The sequence below is a fragment of the Sciurus carolinensis genome, chromosome 12 (genome assembly GCF_902686445.1).
Source record: "Sciurus carolinensis chromosome 12, mSciCar1.2, whole genome shotgun sequence".
Classification (NCBI taxonomy): domain Eukaryota; kingdom Metazoa; phylum Chordata; class Mammalia; order Rodentia; family Sciuridae; genus Sciurus; species Sciurus carolinensis.
The window spans coordinates 32,604,892-32,623,722 of record NC_062224.1 but is presented as its reverse complement, the minus strand read 5'-3'; the positions used below and the strand labels follow the sequence as shown (position 1 = coordinate 32,623,722).

The 18,831-nt window shown below is 50.4% G+C and overlaps 1 protein-coding gene across 1 annotated transcript in view; it reads right to left on the bottom strand.

Moving 5' to 3' along the window:
- Positions 1-14,146, bottom strand: part of LOC124961200 (cancer-related nucleoside-triphosphatase-like) — a 44,044-nt gene extending 29,898 nt beyond the window's left edge. Inside the window, 2 exon segments of the mRNA XM_047519907.1 lie at positions 9,847-10,057; positions 14,117-14,146. Of these exon segments, the coding sequence (XP_047375863.1) occupies positions 9,847-10,057; positions 14,117-14,146 (241 nt within the window).
- Positions 14,147-18,831: the final 4,685 nt, after the last annotated feature.

Here is an 18,831-nt window from a genome sequence, read left to right as displayed (position 1 = left end):
ATATGTGTGCAGTGTTCCCGTGTATCTTCCCATGTGCTTCAAATCACATTAGATCACTTATGATACCTGGAACAATGGTGATGTTACATTAATAGTGTTACACTGTATCATTGGGGAATAATGACAGGAAACCTCAGTGTGGGCTTATGTGGCAGATGCGATTCCCTCCCTGGAAGGTTCCACATCTCTGGCTGACTCCGCAGACTCAGAGCCTGAAGACGCACAGTCCTGTTTTCTAAGATTTTCTCTGTGCAAGCAGGCAGCACCTCAGTCATTCCTTGATGCCTGGGCTGCCCCCAGTTTAAAGTCTCCGTTCAGAGTGCTGCTGCTGTGGCTGCTGTCTGCAGAGAAATACCTCTCGGGTGCCTTTCTTCCATTTCCCAGCCTTTCTGTGCAAGTCCCTGAAAGCCTGCCGATTAGCTTTTACTTCAACCCCACACCAGAGCTGCGTCTAAGTGCAGCTCATATTTTCTGGACACCAAATCACGATTCCTTACCAGTACATGTTGAGATGAAGAATAGTTTATGTGAAGACTGGAAAATCTGGGCATACAGGTGACAAGTCGTTGGGTCCAGATAGCCAAGACGCTCTGGCCTGGGGCCTGATGGCAGCACTCCTGTGTCCCAGGCCCTGGGCTCCACATACAGGTCCTCAATTCTCTCCAAGGGGCTTTGGCAGGACTGCCGGGCCTGACGTGGGAGAGGCCCTGTGAGGTGCCTGGCCCTTCACCGGGAGCAGGTGGGAGAAGTAGTCCCAGCCCTCCCTGCGGCTGGGGACCACCCTGTGGCAGACTGACCCACAGGACATGACCTGCACATGCCCTTGGCAGAGAACAGGGAATCTCACCACAGAAGGCTGAACTCTGGGCTTCCTCCCCCTGGCATGCTGATGCAAGGCCTGGAGGCAGCAGCCGGAGGCACCACTCAAAGGCTCTAGGAAAACAGCCTGGGAAGAGCAGAAGCCTGTAGCCTCCCCAAGCCATTCTTCCAGCAGGGCTGCAGCCTTGGACTCCTGACCATGTGGTCATGACAGCCTTCCCTCCCAACTGGCTTAACTAAGTGCACCATTAGTTGCAACCAAATGTAGCCAAGGCCTGCTCTTTGTCACACAAGGAGTCCAGGGTTGGAGTCCAGGTGCCTCTGTGCCACACAGCCCAGATGCACCCATCTTCAGTGCCTGTGCATGACCATCATGCTGAGCCCCTAAAATCGGGGGCTCAGGAACTGTGGAACCTCATCATTTCCCTACCTGCTCCCCAGTGGTCCTGTGCACTCAGCTTCCCCTAAGGAAATAAGGCAGAGCTGCTTTGGGTCACATCCCCATCACTGGGTACTGGAGGAGGCACCTGCCCCAGGCCAGCTGAGGCATGAGGAGGAGGAAAGGAACATCCTCCCCAGGAGAGATGCAGAGAAGACTGAGCAAAGAGAACAGGTGAGTGCTGCCTCCACTGCCCGTGCTGCATCAGACCCAAGCATAAGGACCCACAGGAGTACCTAGGTCTTTGGACCTCCATTTCAAAGCCTCCCAGATCACAAAAAATGGAATGAGATAACGCTGGTCCCTCCTTGCTCTGCCTGGTTACAGGAGTTTCAGCCGTGACCTGCCAATGGGTGGAGAGAGGAAGGCTCCCCTGTATTCTGCATCCTGACTCTTCCCAGCTCTTCTCTCCCTACTTTCCCTTCACTCTGCTTACAGGTGAAATTTGGTGATGCTGAAGCCAGAGCCTGCAGTGGCAGCTCCGAGGATCACAGCTGGCAAAACTGGACTTTCCTCTGCTACTTCCACCTGGGGCAACAGACACAACTTCCTCTGCCAACTTTCCACAGGTTCCATCTTTTGGGTCTCATCGCATAGACTAACCATCGGGACGACAGAAGACAAGAGTTGAAGTAGGACTTGTTCAAGTATGAAAAATCAAAACAGAGAGGGAAGCCAGCAGTGCATGCCCCCAAGTGTGGTCCAGGGGTTTATATAGCACCTGGGATCGATACTCTTGGTCCAAGCTTATGCTAATCAGGTCTTCAAAGTCACCCACAATTGGCTAGCCTTGCATTCAGGTCTTCAAAGTCATCTGCCATTGGCTAGCCTTGCATTCAGGTCTGCACCACTTTTGCTTTCTCGCCCCTTGTGGGGAAGTGGGAGGTACCTGGTGGTATGGTGGATGCTGGGGTTGTGGCTACTGTGCTGCAGGTCAGCACAGCAACTGGCCTCTCCCCTGGCCTCTCCCAGCCTAAGGGGCCACCGTGGCAGGCTTTACGCTCAGTCATGCTTGCTGCCAGCGCTCTAGCCCACCAGTCCTGCACTCCACAGCTACACTGCTGCTTCACCATGTCTGCTCCTTAGGGATCAGCTTGGGACCAGGGAGCCATGTCGATGCTTCTATTTAGGAAGCTATCTGAACCCAGATTTTTGTGGTAAAGAGTGGTTTGTGAATAAATAAACACCCACTCACTGGAGGAGCTCACCAATGCCCCTCATTGGATGCTGGCTTCTCCATCTCTCACTTCCCAGACCCACTCTGGCCACATGTACTATCCAGTCTTATGGGCAGAGACAGTGTCCACTGCTCAGACTAACTGAAGAAGCATCACCGGAGTCCTAGATATAGGTGAGGAAATCCCAGGCCTCCTGTCACAGAGAAAGATGGACACAGGTTTTTTCAGATGAATTAAGGGTTTTGACAGGAAATTATTTTTCTTAGTCAAGCTATCTGGGACATAGAAGTGGATTTCAAAATGTATGACATTGACTTAGGATTTTAAGAATCCATCTAAATGTTAAGCAGGTGGGTTATGGTTTGAATATGAGCAATCCCCCAAAAGATCCTATATTAATTCAGGCAGGAGGTGAAACCCTTCAATTATGAGACCTAATCAGTGGATTGGTCCATTTGATGCATTAATCATTTGAGTGGGTTACTGGGTCGTACCTGTGAGCAGGCTGGGCTTGGTGGGAGTAACTGGGGGTGTGCCTTGGGTAGTGTGTATTTTGTCCTTTGCTCCATGGCTCTATCTGCTTCCTGACTGTCATGAATTGAGCAACTTTCCTCCACCACACCCTTCTGCCATGTTCTGCCTGACCTCAGACCCAGAGCAGTGATTTAGTTGACCATGGATTGAGACCTCTGAAACTGAGCCACAATGAACTTTCCCATCTCTAAGCTGTTTTTGTTAAATATTTTTGTCACAGCAACAAAAAGCTGACCGACAGAAGGAGAAATAAGAACATAGATATTGTCCTGGTTCCCATTACCCACTGTTTTATTTCAAGAGCACCTCGCTTTCCTCTGAAAATGGGAATCAAGTTATGTTCCAGGTATTCTGCTTTTCTCTTTCATGAGGAGGTCTATTGAGTGACTGAGACCTTGGAAAGGATGTAAAAAACATCATTTGTTTTGACAAGCCACCTGCAACTATATAAGTACGTTTTTAGTATAAATGAGCCAGATAGCACATGGTGAAACCTAAGTTCTGAGGTGAAACTTGATTCTCTATGGAATTTCTCTTATTCTGCCAGTGGGTGGGGTAGATAAGATTGCTGGCTTCTGAAAGCAGAAGACTTATGTCAGTGGTGAGTCCTTCCCTCCAAAGTCCACAGCTGAGAAGGGGTGAATGTGAGGGTAGGGTTTACTGAAGAATAGAAGCAAGAACAAAACTCAGTCTGTAAGTGTAGACCACAAAGGACATTCTCCATCTGACAGAGTTAGGCTTGGGGTGTGTATAGCACTTGGTCCAAATTTATGCTAATAAAACTCTGGAAACATGCTAATGCTGTTGGTCAACTCTCAAGTTCCGACTTCCATTCAATCTTCCCCACTTCCGCTTTCTCCCTCCAGGTCAGGAAGCAGGAGGTCGAGGTCATGGGATGGTCTGTGCTTGTGGACTTTGGAGTGTACTGCTGTCTGGAGTGGCCTTCTGCAGCAGGCATCACTACCACGCACAGACCTGGTTGCTGAAGGGTCGCTGAAGCATGACCTGGGCTCACAGCACCTCAAGACACCTGTGCCTGCACAGCAGGCTCCTCATGGCTGCCAGTCATGCCTGCCACCACCCTCCAACCCCCCTGGGCCACTGCTCTGCCACCGGGCTACTGCTTCTCAGCTGAGATTTGGTCCATGCAATGGCATGTGGTTCCTCTAGGAAGTAGTCCTGTGTACTGGGGTTTCAGTGGAGCTTGCTGCCCTCTTCTCTTTGCTGACCCCTCAGGCTTTGTGCATGGTGGCTGTAGGAAATGCTGTCCTGAGCTCATCCTCTAGAGTCCTGGGGTGGCCAGTCCTGTCTGGGTCCAAGCAGGCACTCCAGCACACTGGGGAAGGAAGCTTGCTTTCCACCACCCGCCTTTCCTGCCAGATCCCCCGCCCTTTTGAGTCTGTGTACAAAAGTTGCATCTCCTTTACTTACATGACACTGCAATACATCATCCTAACCATTTAAAAATCATCATGCCTGTGGTTTCTTTTTTCTGTAGACTGAATTTAGAAGCTCACAGAAGTAGAACTGCCTGTGCCCTTAAAGAAATGCAGAGCGCCGGCCTCCTGGCAGCTTTCCCTGCAGGCACCTGCTGCTGCCTGCTCTGCATGGGTGGCTGCAGAGCATGGCTTCCACACAGCCCAGGACCAGTGCTGCACATCTCCCAGCTGAGAAAAGGGTCATGCTTAGAGTGCCCCCTCTGTGGAGAAGGCTGGGCAAGAGCGTGAACAATCAGCCTCGTCTCTGAACCTCAAGACACTTTGTAGCTCTTTACCAACTTGTGTCCACATAACCTACACCCTAAAACTGACAAGATCTTAAGGGACCCATAATTTGGTGGTATTTATGACAAAGGAACCCCACACATGTGAAAATCCTTATGACCTGCTTCTGTGAAGGTTCCTTCAGCAGACAAAGCCCTGATGAGAAACTGAGGAAGCCAGACAGGACCCCGAATGTCAGTCAGCTTCCTGTCGCTGCAACAAATGCCTGAGACAATCCATATCAACTTCTTTGTAAGTTAATGGTAAAGAGACCCACTCTGTGTGGCAAGCTGAATGCAGTCATGGGCGGAATCTCAGCAGATCTTCTTCTTCGTCCAGTACCCATTTGTCTTGTGAAAACCCTTTCTTCATAAAATGTAAGCCATAAGAGAACTGAGCTCAGCCCCGGTGGAGTCACCAGGGATTCCACCCAGTGAAGTCTGAATTACTTGTGCATAAAATGCTTCCTCATCAGGATGTGCTCTGTCCTCAGCTCTGGGGAGTAGAACTGGATGCTGGAGACCCAAGCCCAGTGAACTGGGCCAGAAAAGGATCAGAGGGAGGCAAATGCTGAGGAGAGGGGAGGCCCAGGATGGGCAGGGGAGCTGGACATCTATTCTGCACCGAGGGAGTGACCCTGCAAACAGGCCATGCTACAGATCCCAGGCAGCAAGAGTAACCAACATCTCCTCTCGAGGACGACCCCAGGGCATATGAGACTGGTATGAATGGCACCTCCAGGCAGGCAGCTTTGTTCTACTGGCCTCTCTGTCCTCCCCAGAACCCCAGCCACCTCTCCAGGTGAGCCCCTCCCACCTGGGCTGGGCCTCCTGCCTGTGCCCCCAACCCTCCCAGCATACCAGAGACTTCTGGGCCTTGACTTCCACACTGAAAGTACCATGGAGACCCTGAGATCCAGGGGAACCAGAGAGGTGGCCAGCTCCCCACCTCCCCCATTCCAGAACCCCTCTTCTGTAAGCCCAGAAGTCTGCCCAGGAGAACTTCCACTCTGGGCTTTTCCAGAATCCCCACTGTGAACACTTACTTGTTTTCTATGCCATTTTTTCAAGATGTCCCCAAAGCTAGTTAAAATTATGCTTCACAAGCTCAATTACCAACAAGGCAGGGGAGTCATGTAAGTGGCAGTGTCACTGAGGCTGACTGCAAAAGCTTTTCAAGCTGTGCTCTTTCAACATTCTCTGCTTGCATGGTGACTCCTGTGATCACCCCTCCCTCCCATGAGGTGACTTCACCTTATGTTCAGTGTGATGCACAGTGTGTGTGCAGCAACAGGGAAGGACACTGGGCTCAGTGCTGGGGAGAGACAGAGAGCAGGGTTCCCACCTGGGAGAACACTGATCCTGCGGGGCAGGTGCCTGGTGTGCCACACCTGCCTTCATTGCTGTAGAAACACGGGTCTGGGGTGAATGGTTTCCTGATTCTTTGCGATAAGCTGAAATTTGGAAATGTTATATGAAGTCTGCTTGAAATGATAACGTGCCACTGAACATTTTTTAAAAACACAGCTTGGCCCAACTCCATGGGGTAAAAACCAATATATGTCCATAGATCACATTTGACCCCCAGGCTACCGGTTCGAGCCACATGGATTGAATTCTGCAATAGCTGCGTTTTTCTTCTCTCTCTAATCCCTTAATGGTGACATTGGTGTTATGACATTTTAAGTCCAGCAGACACCTGCTGGTTTTCAGAATGGGCCTCCATCAGTCTTCAAGAAGCAAAGTTGCTGCTGCCCTCAGCTACCTTGGGCTCTCCTTGGCCACAATCCTGTCCCCAAGCAGTGCCCACAGCCCTGAGATCCTTCCATCCTTCATCCCTTCCAAAGCCATAAAGGAAGAGGAGGAGCAAGGAGCTAAGTGTCTGCAGGCCTGGGAGTCCCTCCCAGCCATATCCCCACCCTAGCACCCTCAGGGGCCCTGCCACAGTATGGGGTCACCCCCCCCCCGGGAGTGGCACCTCCAGAGGAACACAAAGCCCTTGTTTCCAGGGGGAAGGTCTCAGCAAGCTGGAGTCACACCCTGCAGAGAAGGGATGGAGGGTACAACTCTTAATGTGGGGGGTGGGAGGCAGTCTTGCCTGCATGATATTTAACAATGCTGGCTGAAAGCAGAAAGGGAGGGCACATAGAGAAGACTGTGCATTTGAATGGTCAACAGAATTTCCTGCTGGCATGGTCTCTGTCTGTGAAGGTTGCCCTGTCCTCTCTAGCCCATGGCATTGGCAGCAACGGTGGTCTCCATCTTCAGTTGCCCTGCGATAGGCTGGACACCTGCAGATGTAAGAATAGTCATTCCAAACTCATGTCATCAGTGGCATTGTTGGAAAGGACTGGCTCAGCACGCGTGTTAGCTGGGATCTGTCTCAGGAGTTGTGGCCAGCTGGGGCATGGTGATAGCTGGCAAGTCAGCCACCTGGGGTCCAGAAAGCAGGGTCCCTCCCCTGGGGCATGAACCCATGCCTGTGGAGACCGCTCCCTTTAGCCAACGGGAGCTAGTTGATCCAGAGAAGATGGCCCTGTTGTGTGACCAGCCTGGTGCAGGAGAGCCCTTCCTTCCAGTGGGGCTCCAGCCATGTGGGCAGCATGGGGGCCTCTGGGCCATGCAGGCCTGCAGAAAGCTCTCTGGGAGGCATGCCTCCCACTGCCAGGACTGCCTGGATGGATGCTGGTGGCCACCTCAGACTTTCCCTTACATTTAGATTTCCTTCTTTGGTCCCCGTTGATCACCAGCTTCTCTCTGTAGCAATTATTCCCTGAAATTCATTCCTGACAAATGGGCCCCTCTCTTGTGCTTTTAACATGTGATACAATCCCTCCCTGGGAACCAGCTCAGGCCTGCGGTACCTGTGATGGGTGCGATAGTCCAGGACCTACTGAGAGCAGCCAATGTTTCCGCATGGAGAGGTTTCATTTTATGCCACAATGGCTGGAAAATTGAGCAGCAGATAAATTCAACATCAGATGAACAGCAGCATCCGGTTCAAGTGACCTCAATTCTGCTCTCTGTTGCCTGCACTGAAACAGTTTTAGAGGAACTAGGAAGGCCTTGGGATCTGCTTTAGTCTGGAGCAGGTCCCCAAACTGAGTCAGGCTGTATGTTGGATTATCTCTGGTCTGGCTGCAGGCTCCTGTGCACACACAGGCACCATGGCACACAGTCAGAACACAGGGGCAGCCTGGCTGGAGTACAGCAGGGGCAGAGGGGCTGGGTGGTGGGGGCTGCACCTTGCATCCTGGGGCCTGTGTGGGCAATAAGAACAGAGCCGTGGGCTCAACCCTCAGTGCACACGGTTCCAGCTGCAGGGCTCATCTCTGTGCAGGTTCCTGGTACACATCTGGTTGTTGTGTTTGAGTCTGGGGGGCCCAGGAACATACATTTTTACTAGTATTGTACTACATGATTCCAATGAAGGTGACTTAAGAAACACTAAAGAACGGAGAGTTCAGAATGCAAGTCCTGAGAGGGATCGTGGGAAGCTGATTTTAATTCTAAATATAGTTTTAAACCTTAGCAAGAAAGGGCAGAACCCTTGGAAACAAACACTATATTATTGAAAGACTCAAACAAGAGCCACAGTGAGCTGGGAGGTCCGTGCTGTGTCTGATCATCATCACTGAAAGCACTGGGCTAGAGCAGAGAGCAGCCATGTCCAGGGCCACTGTGAGTGCTGGCTCTCAAGGCTGTGAGCACCAGGAGCCTCTGCCTCCGTGTCCTTATCTGCACATAGGAATGCAGCTGGATTGTGAAGAGGAGACACCAGGCCTTCGAGCACTTTCCAGATGTGGGGTCTTCCTAGCACTCTGCCTTAAAGGCACATCCCCGCAGTCACTGCTTCCTGAGAAATCAAAGGGAAAGAGGGAGTGGCTCTGTCCCACCCCAGTCTCTGCCTCCCTGGTGCCTGCTGCTGTCATGGTGGGAGCGCACCTTGGCCTTATCCCTGTGACCCTGCACCTTGGTCTTATCCCTGTGTGAGAAAGGCACGGGCCTTTCTTTGGACCCCAAGGCCTTAAGGACAGTGGTCATGTGATCACAAAACCAGACCTGGTTGTGAAATGGAATCACAAAAGTGCTGTGGTAAGAAACCACTGCTGGGAAGGGTCAGTCCTGCTCCCCTCCCACAGTCTCTCTCCAGGAAACCTCATAACCATGGTCCCTATTGTCAGTAGCTGCCCAGGAGTCTGACCACTTTCTCTTGGAATGCACATACCCTGTTCCAGGCTGGAGGCTGGATGTCACAGAGCCTGTGAGAAGAGCCCTTTCTTCCTGTCTGTAAGTAAGCAGGCTTCATGTCAGAGACCCTGCATGGGCCTTTGCTGAGTAGATTAGGAATTTTTTTTAAAGAGGAAAAAGCCCCAGTGACAGGATGGGTCTGAGATGATGCCAGATACCCTATAAAGGTGAGACCTGTGGCTCAGAGTTTGGAGTCTGTCCTCTGGGCCTGCTAGTGGAACTAACCTGTGGGGCTCTCCTCCTCTCCTAGTGTTGTCACCACAACTTGACCTGTTTCCCAGGACAGTCAGACACCATCTGCACTTGCACTGACCCATTTCCAGTTCAGACGTTCAGTTGTTGTGTGTCTTCTCCATCATTACACAAGTAAAGCCTGTGTCTGAAGGAAAACATTTAGACAATAAAGCCCAACTATGGGTAAAGCACCTAGAGAGCATTACTCTGTGTGTGTGTGTGTGTGTGTGTGTGTGTGTGTGTGTGTGGTGCTGGGGATCAAACACACAGCCTGGCACGGGCTGGGAAAGTGCTCTACCACTGCTCAGCCCCAGAGAAACCCTCTCCATGTTTAGGTAAGTACCTCTGCGATGCCTAGATACAGAGGTGTCTAGGTGTACAATGATATTTGCAGCAGGTAAAAATAGATAAACAAGCACAGAGTAAATAACTAAATAGCAATGTTTAACAGGAATGTAGTAGGTAAATCTAAATAGGTATATAGTAGAAAGTACATTTTATTGAAAATAAAATTATGTATCTAGCAGGTGTATAATGTCTGCAGTAGTAGGTATGTAGTGGTAATAATTCGGTACACATGCTGATTTTAAAATACTGCACAAAGACAGAGAAAGTCTGGGAAGTGCAACCTTGGGGATCCAGGTTGCTCGCCCTCCTCCAGGGCCAGATCTGCGTGATGACTTCCAATGAGGACATGGCCAAAGGGACATTCGGGGCCCGGGATTCTCCATCCCCAGCATGGAAGGCGGTCTCCTCCATGGCTAACCTGTAGTGAGCATCAAGCTGCTGACTCTGCAACAGGAAATAGGACTCCGAGTGTTCTTGGTCCACTTTGTGTGCCTACAGTGAAAGGCCAGGTAGGTGACTGACAGGTAAGACAGCCTGGCTCGCAGGGCCCCTCAGGCTCACCGCCAGATGAGCCCACAAACCTGCCCACTCAGGGTCCTGCTCTTGTAACCAACAACAAGATGGCACAAGAGCGCACATCCTGCCAGGCGAGCACTTCATGTACTTGACCAGGCTGGCAGCTGGAGAGCAAATTCCTCCGTGTGGGTTTTGTTGTTTTCTTCTGTTTTTTTGTTTTGTTTTATTTTGGGTTTTTTTGGTACTGGAAATTGAACCCAGGGACACTGAACCACTGAGCCACATCCCCAGCCCTTTTATGTATTTTTTTTTTTTGAGAGACAGGGTCTTTTAAAATTGCTTAAAACCTTCCTAAATTGCTAAGGCTCACTTTCAAAGCTGACGTTCTGGAGATCCTCCTGTTTCAGCCTCCTGAGTTGCTGGGATCACAGGCATATGCCACAGTGCCTGGTTCAGTGCACTTTTAAGGCACTACAGGACAAGAGGGTGACCCTAGGCTTGTGTGCAGGTGGAAGGCTGAGCATACCTGCAGGTGGCCACTGGCCGCTGACCACTCAGTGCCATCCTCAATTGGCTAATACAATGACGGTGCCTGCCCTGAGAGAGCTAGGTGGCTGCTGATGTTGCTGGAATTCTGTCAGCACTTCAACCATAAACAAACTATGAATAATCTCTAGGTTTGTCTGGGCTGTATGCTAGATAGAGGAAAGGGAGTCCTCAGGGTCTTTGCTTGGTCACAGGTAGCCTTTGCCAGCCTGACGGTACCGCGGCCTCTGTGGGCCCAGGATCAGGTTGTGATGCCAGCATCAGCTTCACCAACCGGGCACTGACATTCTCCTGAACTACAGGAGTTGTCCTGTTGCTAATGTCCCCACTGTGGGTGGATCAGCCCACTCACTCCCCAACCCAGGAGGCACCTGGACCTTCAAAACTCCTCTTGCTTTTGGAGAGTTAATGCTCCTGCCCTGCTAGGTCTCTGGATCTGTCGGGAAGGGCCATTGTTCACTGTGGTTCCAGGTTTCTTTGTCACCCTTGCTCAAGAAATCCAGTGATGTCTCAGCTGCAGGCTCTTTCTGGTGCCCACTTGGGATGGGCGTGAGCTCCCTGGGTCACCCACTGCAGTCTGTGTCATCAGTGTTCCCTCTGCCTTTCCCACTGCCCCTGTGCCATCCTTGTCTGCCCCACAGGCCATTCCATTTGAAACTGTGTGCCTCCCATATGGTGGTCCTCCCTTCTTTCCAAAGCTGGCATCACCTGGAGAGGCTGAGGAAGGCAGTGCCTGACCCCAGGCAGAGGTCATTTATGCAGGACCTGCTGCCCCAGGTCCTGCTTGCTGCAGATGCTCCCTGGGGGATGCTGGCCTCCAAGCCGGCAGAGCTAGAAACCCTGCCAAGGGCCTGCCCTCTGGGGTGCGGACTCACAGGTGCAGCTGCGGTCCAGGTGTGGGGCAGCCTGCTGACCCACACACTGCATCAGGGCACTCACGGTCACCTCCCTCAGCACCACACAAGAGGTTTCCACTACACTGGCAAACCTTGACTCCTCAATAGAACAAAAGTGAAGATTATGAAATTATAATCCCTTGGGGTTTTCAGTCATTTCCACTGTGATGGGTACAAGGGCTCATTTTGGGGAAACTGACACTCCATGTCTGCACCTCCCCACTGGAGGCTGAGCTTGCAGGTGCCGTTCACGACATGGAGGGAAATGCCCTGTCTGATGGTCTCTGCTGCATTCTGAACCCAAGGCGGCTGCATTTGGGTGGGATTCCAGAGCACCATTCCCAGTCCTCTGTGGTACCGCCTTCGTTATTGTCCCCCCTCTCCCTCCCTCCCACTCTTTTCCCACTATTTTAAAACATTTCCCTTCAGGATGGTCTGCAAGGAAATCCTTGGACAAGCCTCTCTGCTCCATGGCACTCCTGAGCCTTCCTGCTTCCCGTCTTCCTCCCCAACAGATGTTTTTCCACTAGAAGGTTCCACCTGCTGCACCTGTCACCACTGCTTTCTGGAAGCTGAAGGTCCCCTGGGCCCATGCCTGCAGCACAGTCCTGCTTTTCTTTACCAAATATTGGGAAAATAGTCTCAAAGGAAGGAGCAGAGAAAGAAAGACAGAGGAAGCCATTCCATCAAAGTGTGGGAATAAATAATACACAGAGAAAATAAAGCTCAGGTCTCAGTAACTTCCTGCATCCCAGTGGTCCTGTGTTTTAGCATTCTCCAGAAATGGATTCACGCTGAGACAGAGGGACCTATGAGTGTCCAGTGGCTAAAACTTTAGAAACTTCATGCATTTCACTAAGGGAAGTAATGGGCCTTCAGACAAATTTGCCCCAGTTCAAGTTCCTACATACCACACACACCTGCCAAGAGTGTGAATTCACACCAGAAGTGGCCATGGGATATGCCTACATCTGCTGGCCAAGGTGTGGCCTGGGGTAGATGTTCAGTGCTTCTGAATGAAGAAAGCACAGCAGATGCAGATGCAGCTTGTCACTGTATCTTCCAAGGGGAAGCTTACCCTTTTGGTTTTGCCTTCCTCTCCTTCTTTTTAAAAAGGTGATACAAAAAAAGAAGAAAGGAGGAGGGAGGAGCAAGAGAGAGAGAGAGAGAGAGAGAGAGAGAGAGAGAGAGAGAGAGAGAGAGAGAGAGAGAACTGCTCTGCATGGAGAGCTGGAGAACTGACCTCACAATAACAACCACGGCAGAGTCCCTCCAGGAGATGGACCAACTCAGGAACCTTGATGGGGACATGTGGCCCACCTGCAGACCCCTCTGGTGAATCCTGCCTATGCTGGATTTGGGTCACTATATCACACAAATTTCTCAGCAAAATTCCAGTGGAGCTGGCATGGCCCTGAGGGTCTGCATCCGCAGAGTGACTTCAAGGAGCTCCACTTCACTGTTTTTTTTTCCCCCCCAGAACTGTAGTAAAGAGAAATGGCTTCAGATTATTTTTAATTTGCTCTGCTGGAGTGAGAATTCACCTTCTTTTGGACAACTGTCCACGTTACTACTTGAGCAGTAGAATTCAGGTCTGCAATGAAGATATTAATCACACTGACAGATCAGAGAGGAGGACTTTGCCCAGGAGTGAGGAGACACACTTCACAGCTGAAACTGCAAACCCACTTGTCTCCCAACTAACAGTTCAGACCCTTGCCTGAACCTAACTGATGGTGCCTCAGGCACAGCTGAACTTGCTCTTGGCACCCGTTCCTCAGAGCTGAGCCTTGATCTCTGAGCTATGGATATGCAGCTTCCAGCAAATCATTAGCAGGGGTGAAATCTGACTTTCATTTCTCCACTTTTGAGACCTTCCTCATCTCATTTGTGATCCACTTCAGTCTCTCCAGTGATAGTGCTGAATCACATGTTAACCAGATGACTCTGGACTGTGTCTCTTGGTGTTCCAGTCTACCTTCCATCTGGACATCGCTTTCAAAACAATGCCCTCCTTACACACAGCACCCTTGTCCAGGAGCTGGTTAACAAGCACACTATTTACAAAGTATGTCATCAGAGAACCTGATCCAACTCATTAACTGTACACATGCCTGCTCCTCACTCGGGCAGTTCACTGGCCGTGACCTTTCATTTGGGATCTGCCATTTACACTTCCAATAATAAAACTTAAATTGAAATTTCACTTCTCCTCCACCAGATGCCAGCTGAACAGATGGTCTGTAATTATTGGGTCCACATATTTTATGCTGCTGGTTTCACACGCAAGATCACACGACTGCTATCTAGCTGAATGCTGCTCATTTAAGACCTTGCTTTCACATTAAGAACCTTACTGTTTCATGAGGCTGTAAAATCTGTCATTAAAACTAGTTGGTTAAAATTGAAACAATGATTACAACAACCCTACAGAAACTCAAAGAATAGTTAATGATGAAAATATGAGCTGTGTTCCTGAGGCAAGTGGGAGTATTCATACAGAAACACCTAGGTTCATGTGTGTGTGTAGGAACCCAGGTAGGAGGGCAGAATGTGTGGTGCATGTCACGTGTCCCTCGGCCATCCAACCTACCTGAGCCTGCAGCCCCGTCTGCAGGTACATTGGGTTAACTTGTGTTCTGTGTCCACGTTCAGCACTTCTTTGATGGCACTACAATCCCATCTGTGCTCTTCTTTACTCTAATTGTGAGCCTGCTGACATTGTATCCAGCACTCTGCACTCAGAACACCAAGAATTATCCCCACCCTAAGGCTGGGTGGGACAGGGTCTGCAGAACAGAAGGGCAACAGCACTGCACACAGGCAGTCCAGGTCAAGGAGTGTCCTCCCCCAGGCTGCTCATTTGCAGCAGCCTTGGCACACTCGTCATCGGTTAACTATATCGGTGGAATATCTCAGAGGGACACAGCCAGTGGTGTGGTGGGCTCCATGCAGCCCGAGCCCCCACTCGCTCCCCATGATCCTGGGCTCCTACATGGCCTCCCTGCCTCCTCCCACACAGCCTCCATTATTCACTACTTGCAGGTCTTCTATCTTTTCCACTCAAAATCTGTTCTCAGAAAAGGCTCAGATGAACTCATTTTCATATAAATTGTCTTAAAGACTCAAAACAATTTCCCCGGGGAATTTGCAGAGTCCAAAGCCTTCTTAGACAGGAAGTTGTCCTTACACAGGGCCAGGCACAGGGTCCAGTCCTGGAGTCCCTGAGGTCATCCCATCTCCTTGGTGATGCTGTTCCACTTCTGACCCTGCACTTCACCATTCAAAGAGGACCACCATCAGGCTTTTGTGTGTGATGAGGAAAAACAAAATACTTGGAAGATGGAGAGTGATGAGACCACAGAGAATTCTTGGAAGAAGCAGACACCAAGTGACCCAAAGGCAGAGGGGACCTGGGGACTTGTTTGAAGAGGCTGTTGGCCTCCCATGACAACTTGCTGCATGCCAGAACATTCCACTGAGGTTAGGGCACTGCTCACCTAGAGCGGGTGTGAGAGCTCTGGTGACTCCCTTCTCATCCATGGAAGCCTGCCACACTCCTCACCCCATCCCCAGGATGCAGCTCAAGCCATGGTGTTTGGTCCTGCTCAGTACACATGTGCATGTGAAAAAGCCATCAAAGAATTATGACCCCATAAAAGCACCTCAAAAAGAACTGTTTCCCTTCATTAGTGGTTTTGTATCTTTTAGGATGTACTTTGGACCTTTAAAGGGTTTCAATATCATTATTAAAATGATTATTATTGTAATCATACAATTCAGAGATTTGGGACATTGAACTAAATCAACACTAATCCAGTCACAGACCAATGCAGTCAACAAATTCTAAAAAAAGAAATCACATTTCCAGACTACAGGGCCGATAAAACTTGCACTTATAATTGACAGTTTGCCTGCTATTTCTATGTGACAGAGATACAGAATCTAACCCCAGGCAGAGTCCACTCTGGCTCCAGAATCTGCTCTTCCAGTGGATTTGTAAGCTGCAGGGCAGGTGATGGGGGCATGGGGTATTCAAACATGTGACCAGGACCAGCTCAGCTCCTTTTCCCCACACTTGTCCTGTGTCCACCCTAGCACTGAGCTTTGGGGCCAAAAGGAGCAAGAAAAACCTCTGTTTTTAAGAATCTCAAAGCTGAGAAAACTGTGAAAACTCCTAATTTCAGAAGAGAGAGAGAATATCCTCTGTGTTTTTAACTGTGTACTTATAAAACTAGGGACTGGGACAGGATGAAATCCTAGGGTCAATCCAACTCAGACACAGAAAAGCACATCTCTGGGAGTGAGCCAGATGGGAACAGTCAAGCAAGAACAGCTCAAAGCTCTTTCTATCTCAAAGCAAAGAACCAGACCAAAAAATGCCAAATATTTGTTCTTGGAAGTCTGCAAATTAATCAAAAGTTTTCAATCTTCTGAGGAGCATTTGGTCAAGAAAAATGGTGGGACGTCTGCAGAGTCTATAGCCTGTGAGTTGTAATGTGACCTTTCCTCAAAACCCTCCCCAGCTCCATGTGGTCTTGAAACCCTACAGATGCTCCTCAGGATACACCTGGGGCAATCCTTGATGTCAGCACAGATGGAGGGGTTCATGACACAGGTGGAGAAGTCCATTACTCAGGTGAAGGGCTCCATGACACATGAGTGGTCCATGACACAGGTAGAGGGTGCTACCAGTATTCTGCACCCCACACACCATTTTACAACCTAGATCATCAGTCTGCAAACATCCTAGCCAGCCTGTGAACATTCTCACCAGTAACTGGTCTCTTGTTATTAGCCCACAAAATTTGACTACTTAAGAATAGCTCCACCACCATTATCTCTCTCTCTCTTCCTCACTCTGTTGCATGTGCTCTCTTGCTCTCTCTCCTTCTCTCTCTCTCTCTCTCTCTCTCTCTCACTTTCTCTCTCTCTCTCTCTCTCACTTCTCTCTCTCTCTCTCTCTCTCTCTCTCTCTCTCCTCCTCACTCTTGCTTGCTCTCTTGCTCGCTTTTGCTCTCTCACTTTTTCTTTCTCTTCTCCTCACTCTCTCTCACTCTTGATCACTCTCTCTCTCACTCTGTGTACAGACACTCTGTGCTTAATAAAATCTCTTGCATGAGCTCTGGCATTTGGAGTGGTTTCTGGGTACTTTCAGAGGAGTCCAAGACATGGGGGGAGGGGTCCATGACATGGATGTGTGGGTTCATGACATCAGTGGAGTGTTCCATGACACAAGTGGATGGTCCATGATACAGGTGGAGGGGTCTATGATAGAGATGAAGAGTCCATGACAATAGTGGAGGGGTCCATGACATAGGTGAAGGGGTCCATTACACAGGTCGAGGTGTCCATTACACAGGTGGAGGGTCCATGACACAGGTGGAAGTGTCCATGACACAGGTGAAGAAGCCATGACATGGGTGGAGGGTCTGTGACATAGCTTGTGGGGTCCATGAAAAGGGGATGGGGCTCATGACACAGTGGGTGGGGTCCATGAAACAGATGCAGGGTCCATGAAATAGGTGGAGAGTTCATGACTCAGGTGGAGGGTACCATGACACTTGTGGAGGTGATGACACAGATGGAGGGGTCCATGACACAGGTGGAGGGATCATGACAAAGGTGGCATGTCTATGACATAGGTGGAGGGTCAATGACACAGGGTGAGGTTTCCATGAAAGAGGTTAAGGGGTCCATGAACTAGGTGGATGGTTCCATGGCATGGGTAGCATGCTCCATGACACGGGTGGAGGGGTACATGACAGGGGTGGAGGGATCCATGACAAAAATGGAGGGGTGCATGACACAGGTGAAGGAGTCCATGAAAATGGTGGGTAGTCCATGACATGGGAGGAGGTGACAATGACACAGGTGGAAGGGTTTATGACACAGATGGAGGGGTCCATGACACAGGTTGAGGGGTCAGTGAACAAGTGGAGGAGTCCATGACACAAGTGGAGGAGCTCATGACACAGTTGAACAGGTCCATGACACAGGGGGAGGTGTCATTGACAGGGGTAGAGTATCAGTGACACAGTTGGAGGGGTCCATTACACAGGTGGAGGGGTGTATGACACAGGTGGAGGCTTCAGTGATACAGGGGAAGGGGTCCAGTGACACAGGTTGAGGGGTCCATGACACAGGTGGAGGATCTATGACACAGGTGGAGGGGGCTAATGACACAGGTGGAGGGGACCATGACAAAAGTGGAGGGATCCATGACATGGGTGAAGAGGACCACAACATGGTCAGAGGGTCCATGACACAGGTGGAGGGGTCCATGACACAGTTCAAGGGGTCCATGAAACAGGTGTAGGATTCCAGTGACACAGGTCAAATGGTACATGACACAGGTGGAGGTGTCCATGACACCAGTTGAGGGATCCATGACAGGTGGAGGGTTTCATGACGGGAGTGGAGGGGTCTAAGACATGGGTGCAGGGGTCCAAGCTACAGGAGGAGGGTTGCATGACGTGGGTTGATGGGTCCATAACACAGTTGGAGGTGTCCATCACATAAGGTGGAGGGGGTGATTTGACACAGGTGGAAGGTCTGTGACACACATGGGGGGTCTGTGACACAGGTGGACATGCCCATGATGAGGGTGGAAGAGTTCATGACCCAAGTGGTGGGGTGCATGACAAAGAGAGTTGATGACACATGAATAGGGGTTCAAGACACAGGTGGAGGGTATATGACATGGAAGGAGGTGTCCATGACACAGGTGGAGATGTCCATGACACAGGTGAAAGGGTCCATAACATGGGTGGAGGGGTCCCTGACCCCTGTGGAGGGGTCCATGAGACAGGTGGAGTGATCCATGACACAGATGGAGGTGCAATGGCCCAAGGAGAGGGTCCATGACACAAGTGAAGAAATCCATGACACAGGTGGAAGAGTCCAACATGGCTAGAGAGTCATGAAATGGGTGAGGGTTAATAACACAGGTGGAGGGATCAAGGACACAGGTGGAGGCATCCTGGACATGGGTGGTGGGGTCCATGACAGTGTGGAGGGATCCATGACACAGGCTGAGTGGTTCACGACATGGTAGATGGGTCCTTGACACAAATGGAGGGGTCCATAACACTGGTGGACAGGTGCACAACACGAGTGGAGGGGTCCATGACACAGGCAGAGTGTCCACAACACTGGTGGAAGGGTCCATGACACAGGTGGAGGGGCCTGACACAGGTAGAGGTGTTCATGACACAGGTGGATGGGTCCATGACATGGGTGAAGGGGTCCATTACACAGGTGCAAGGGTTCTTGACATGGGTTGAGGGGTCCATGACACAAATGAAG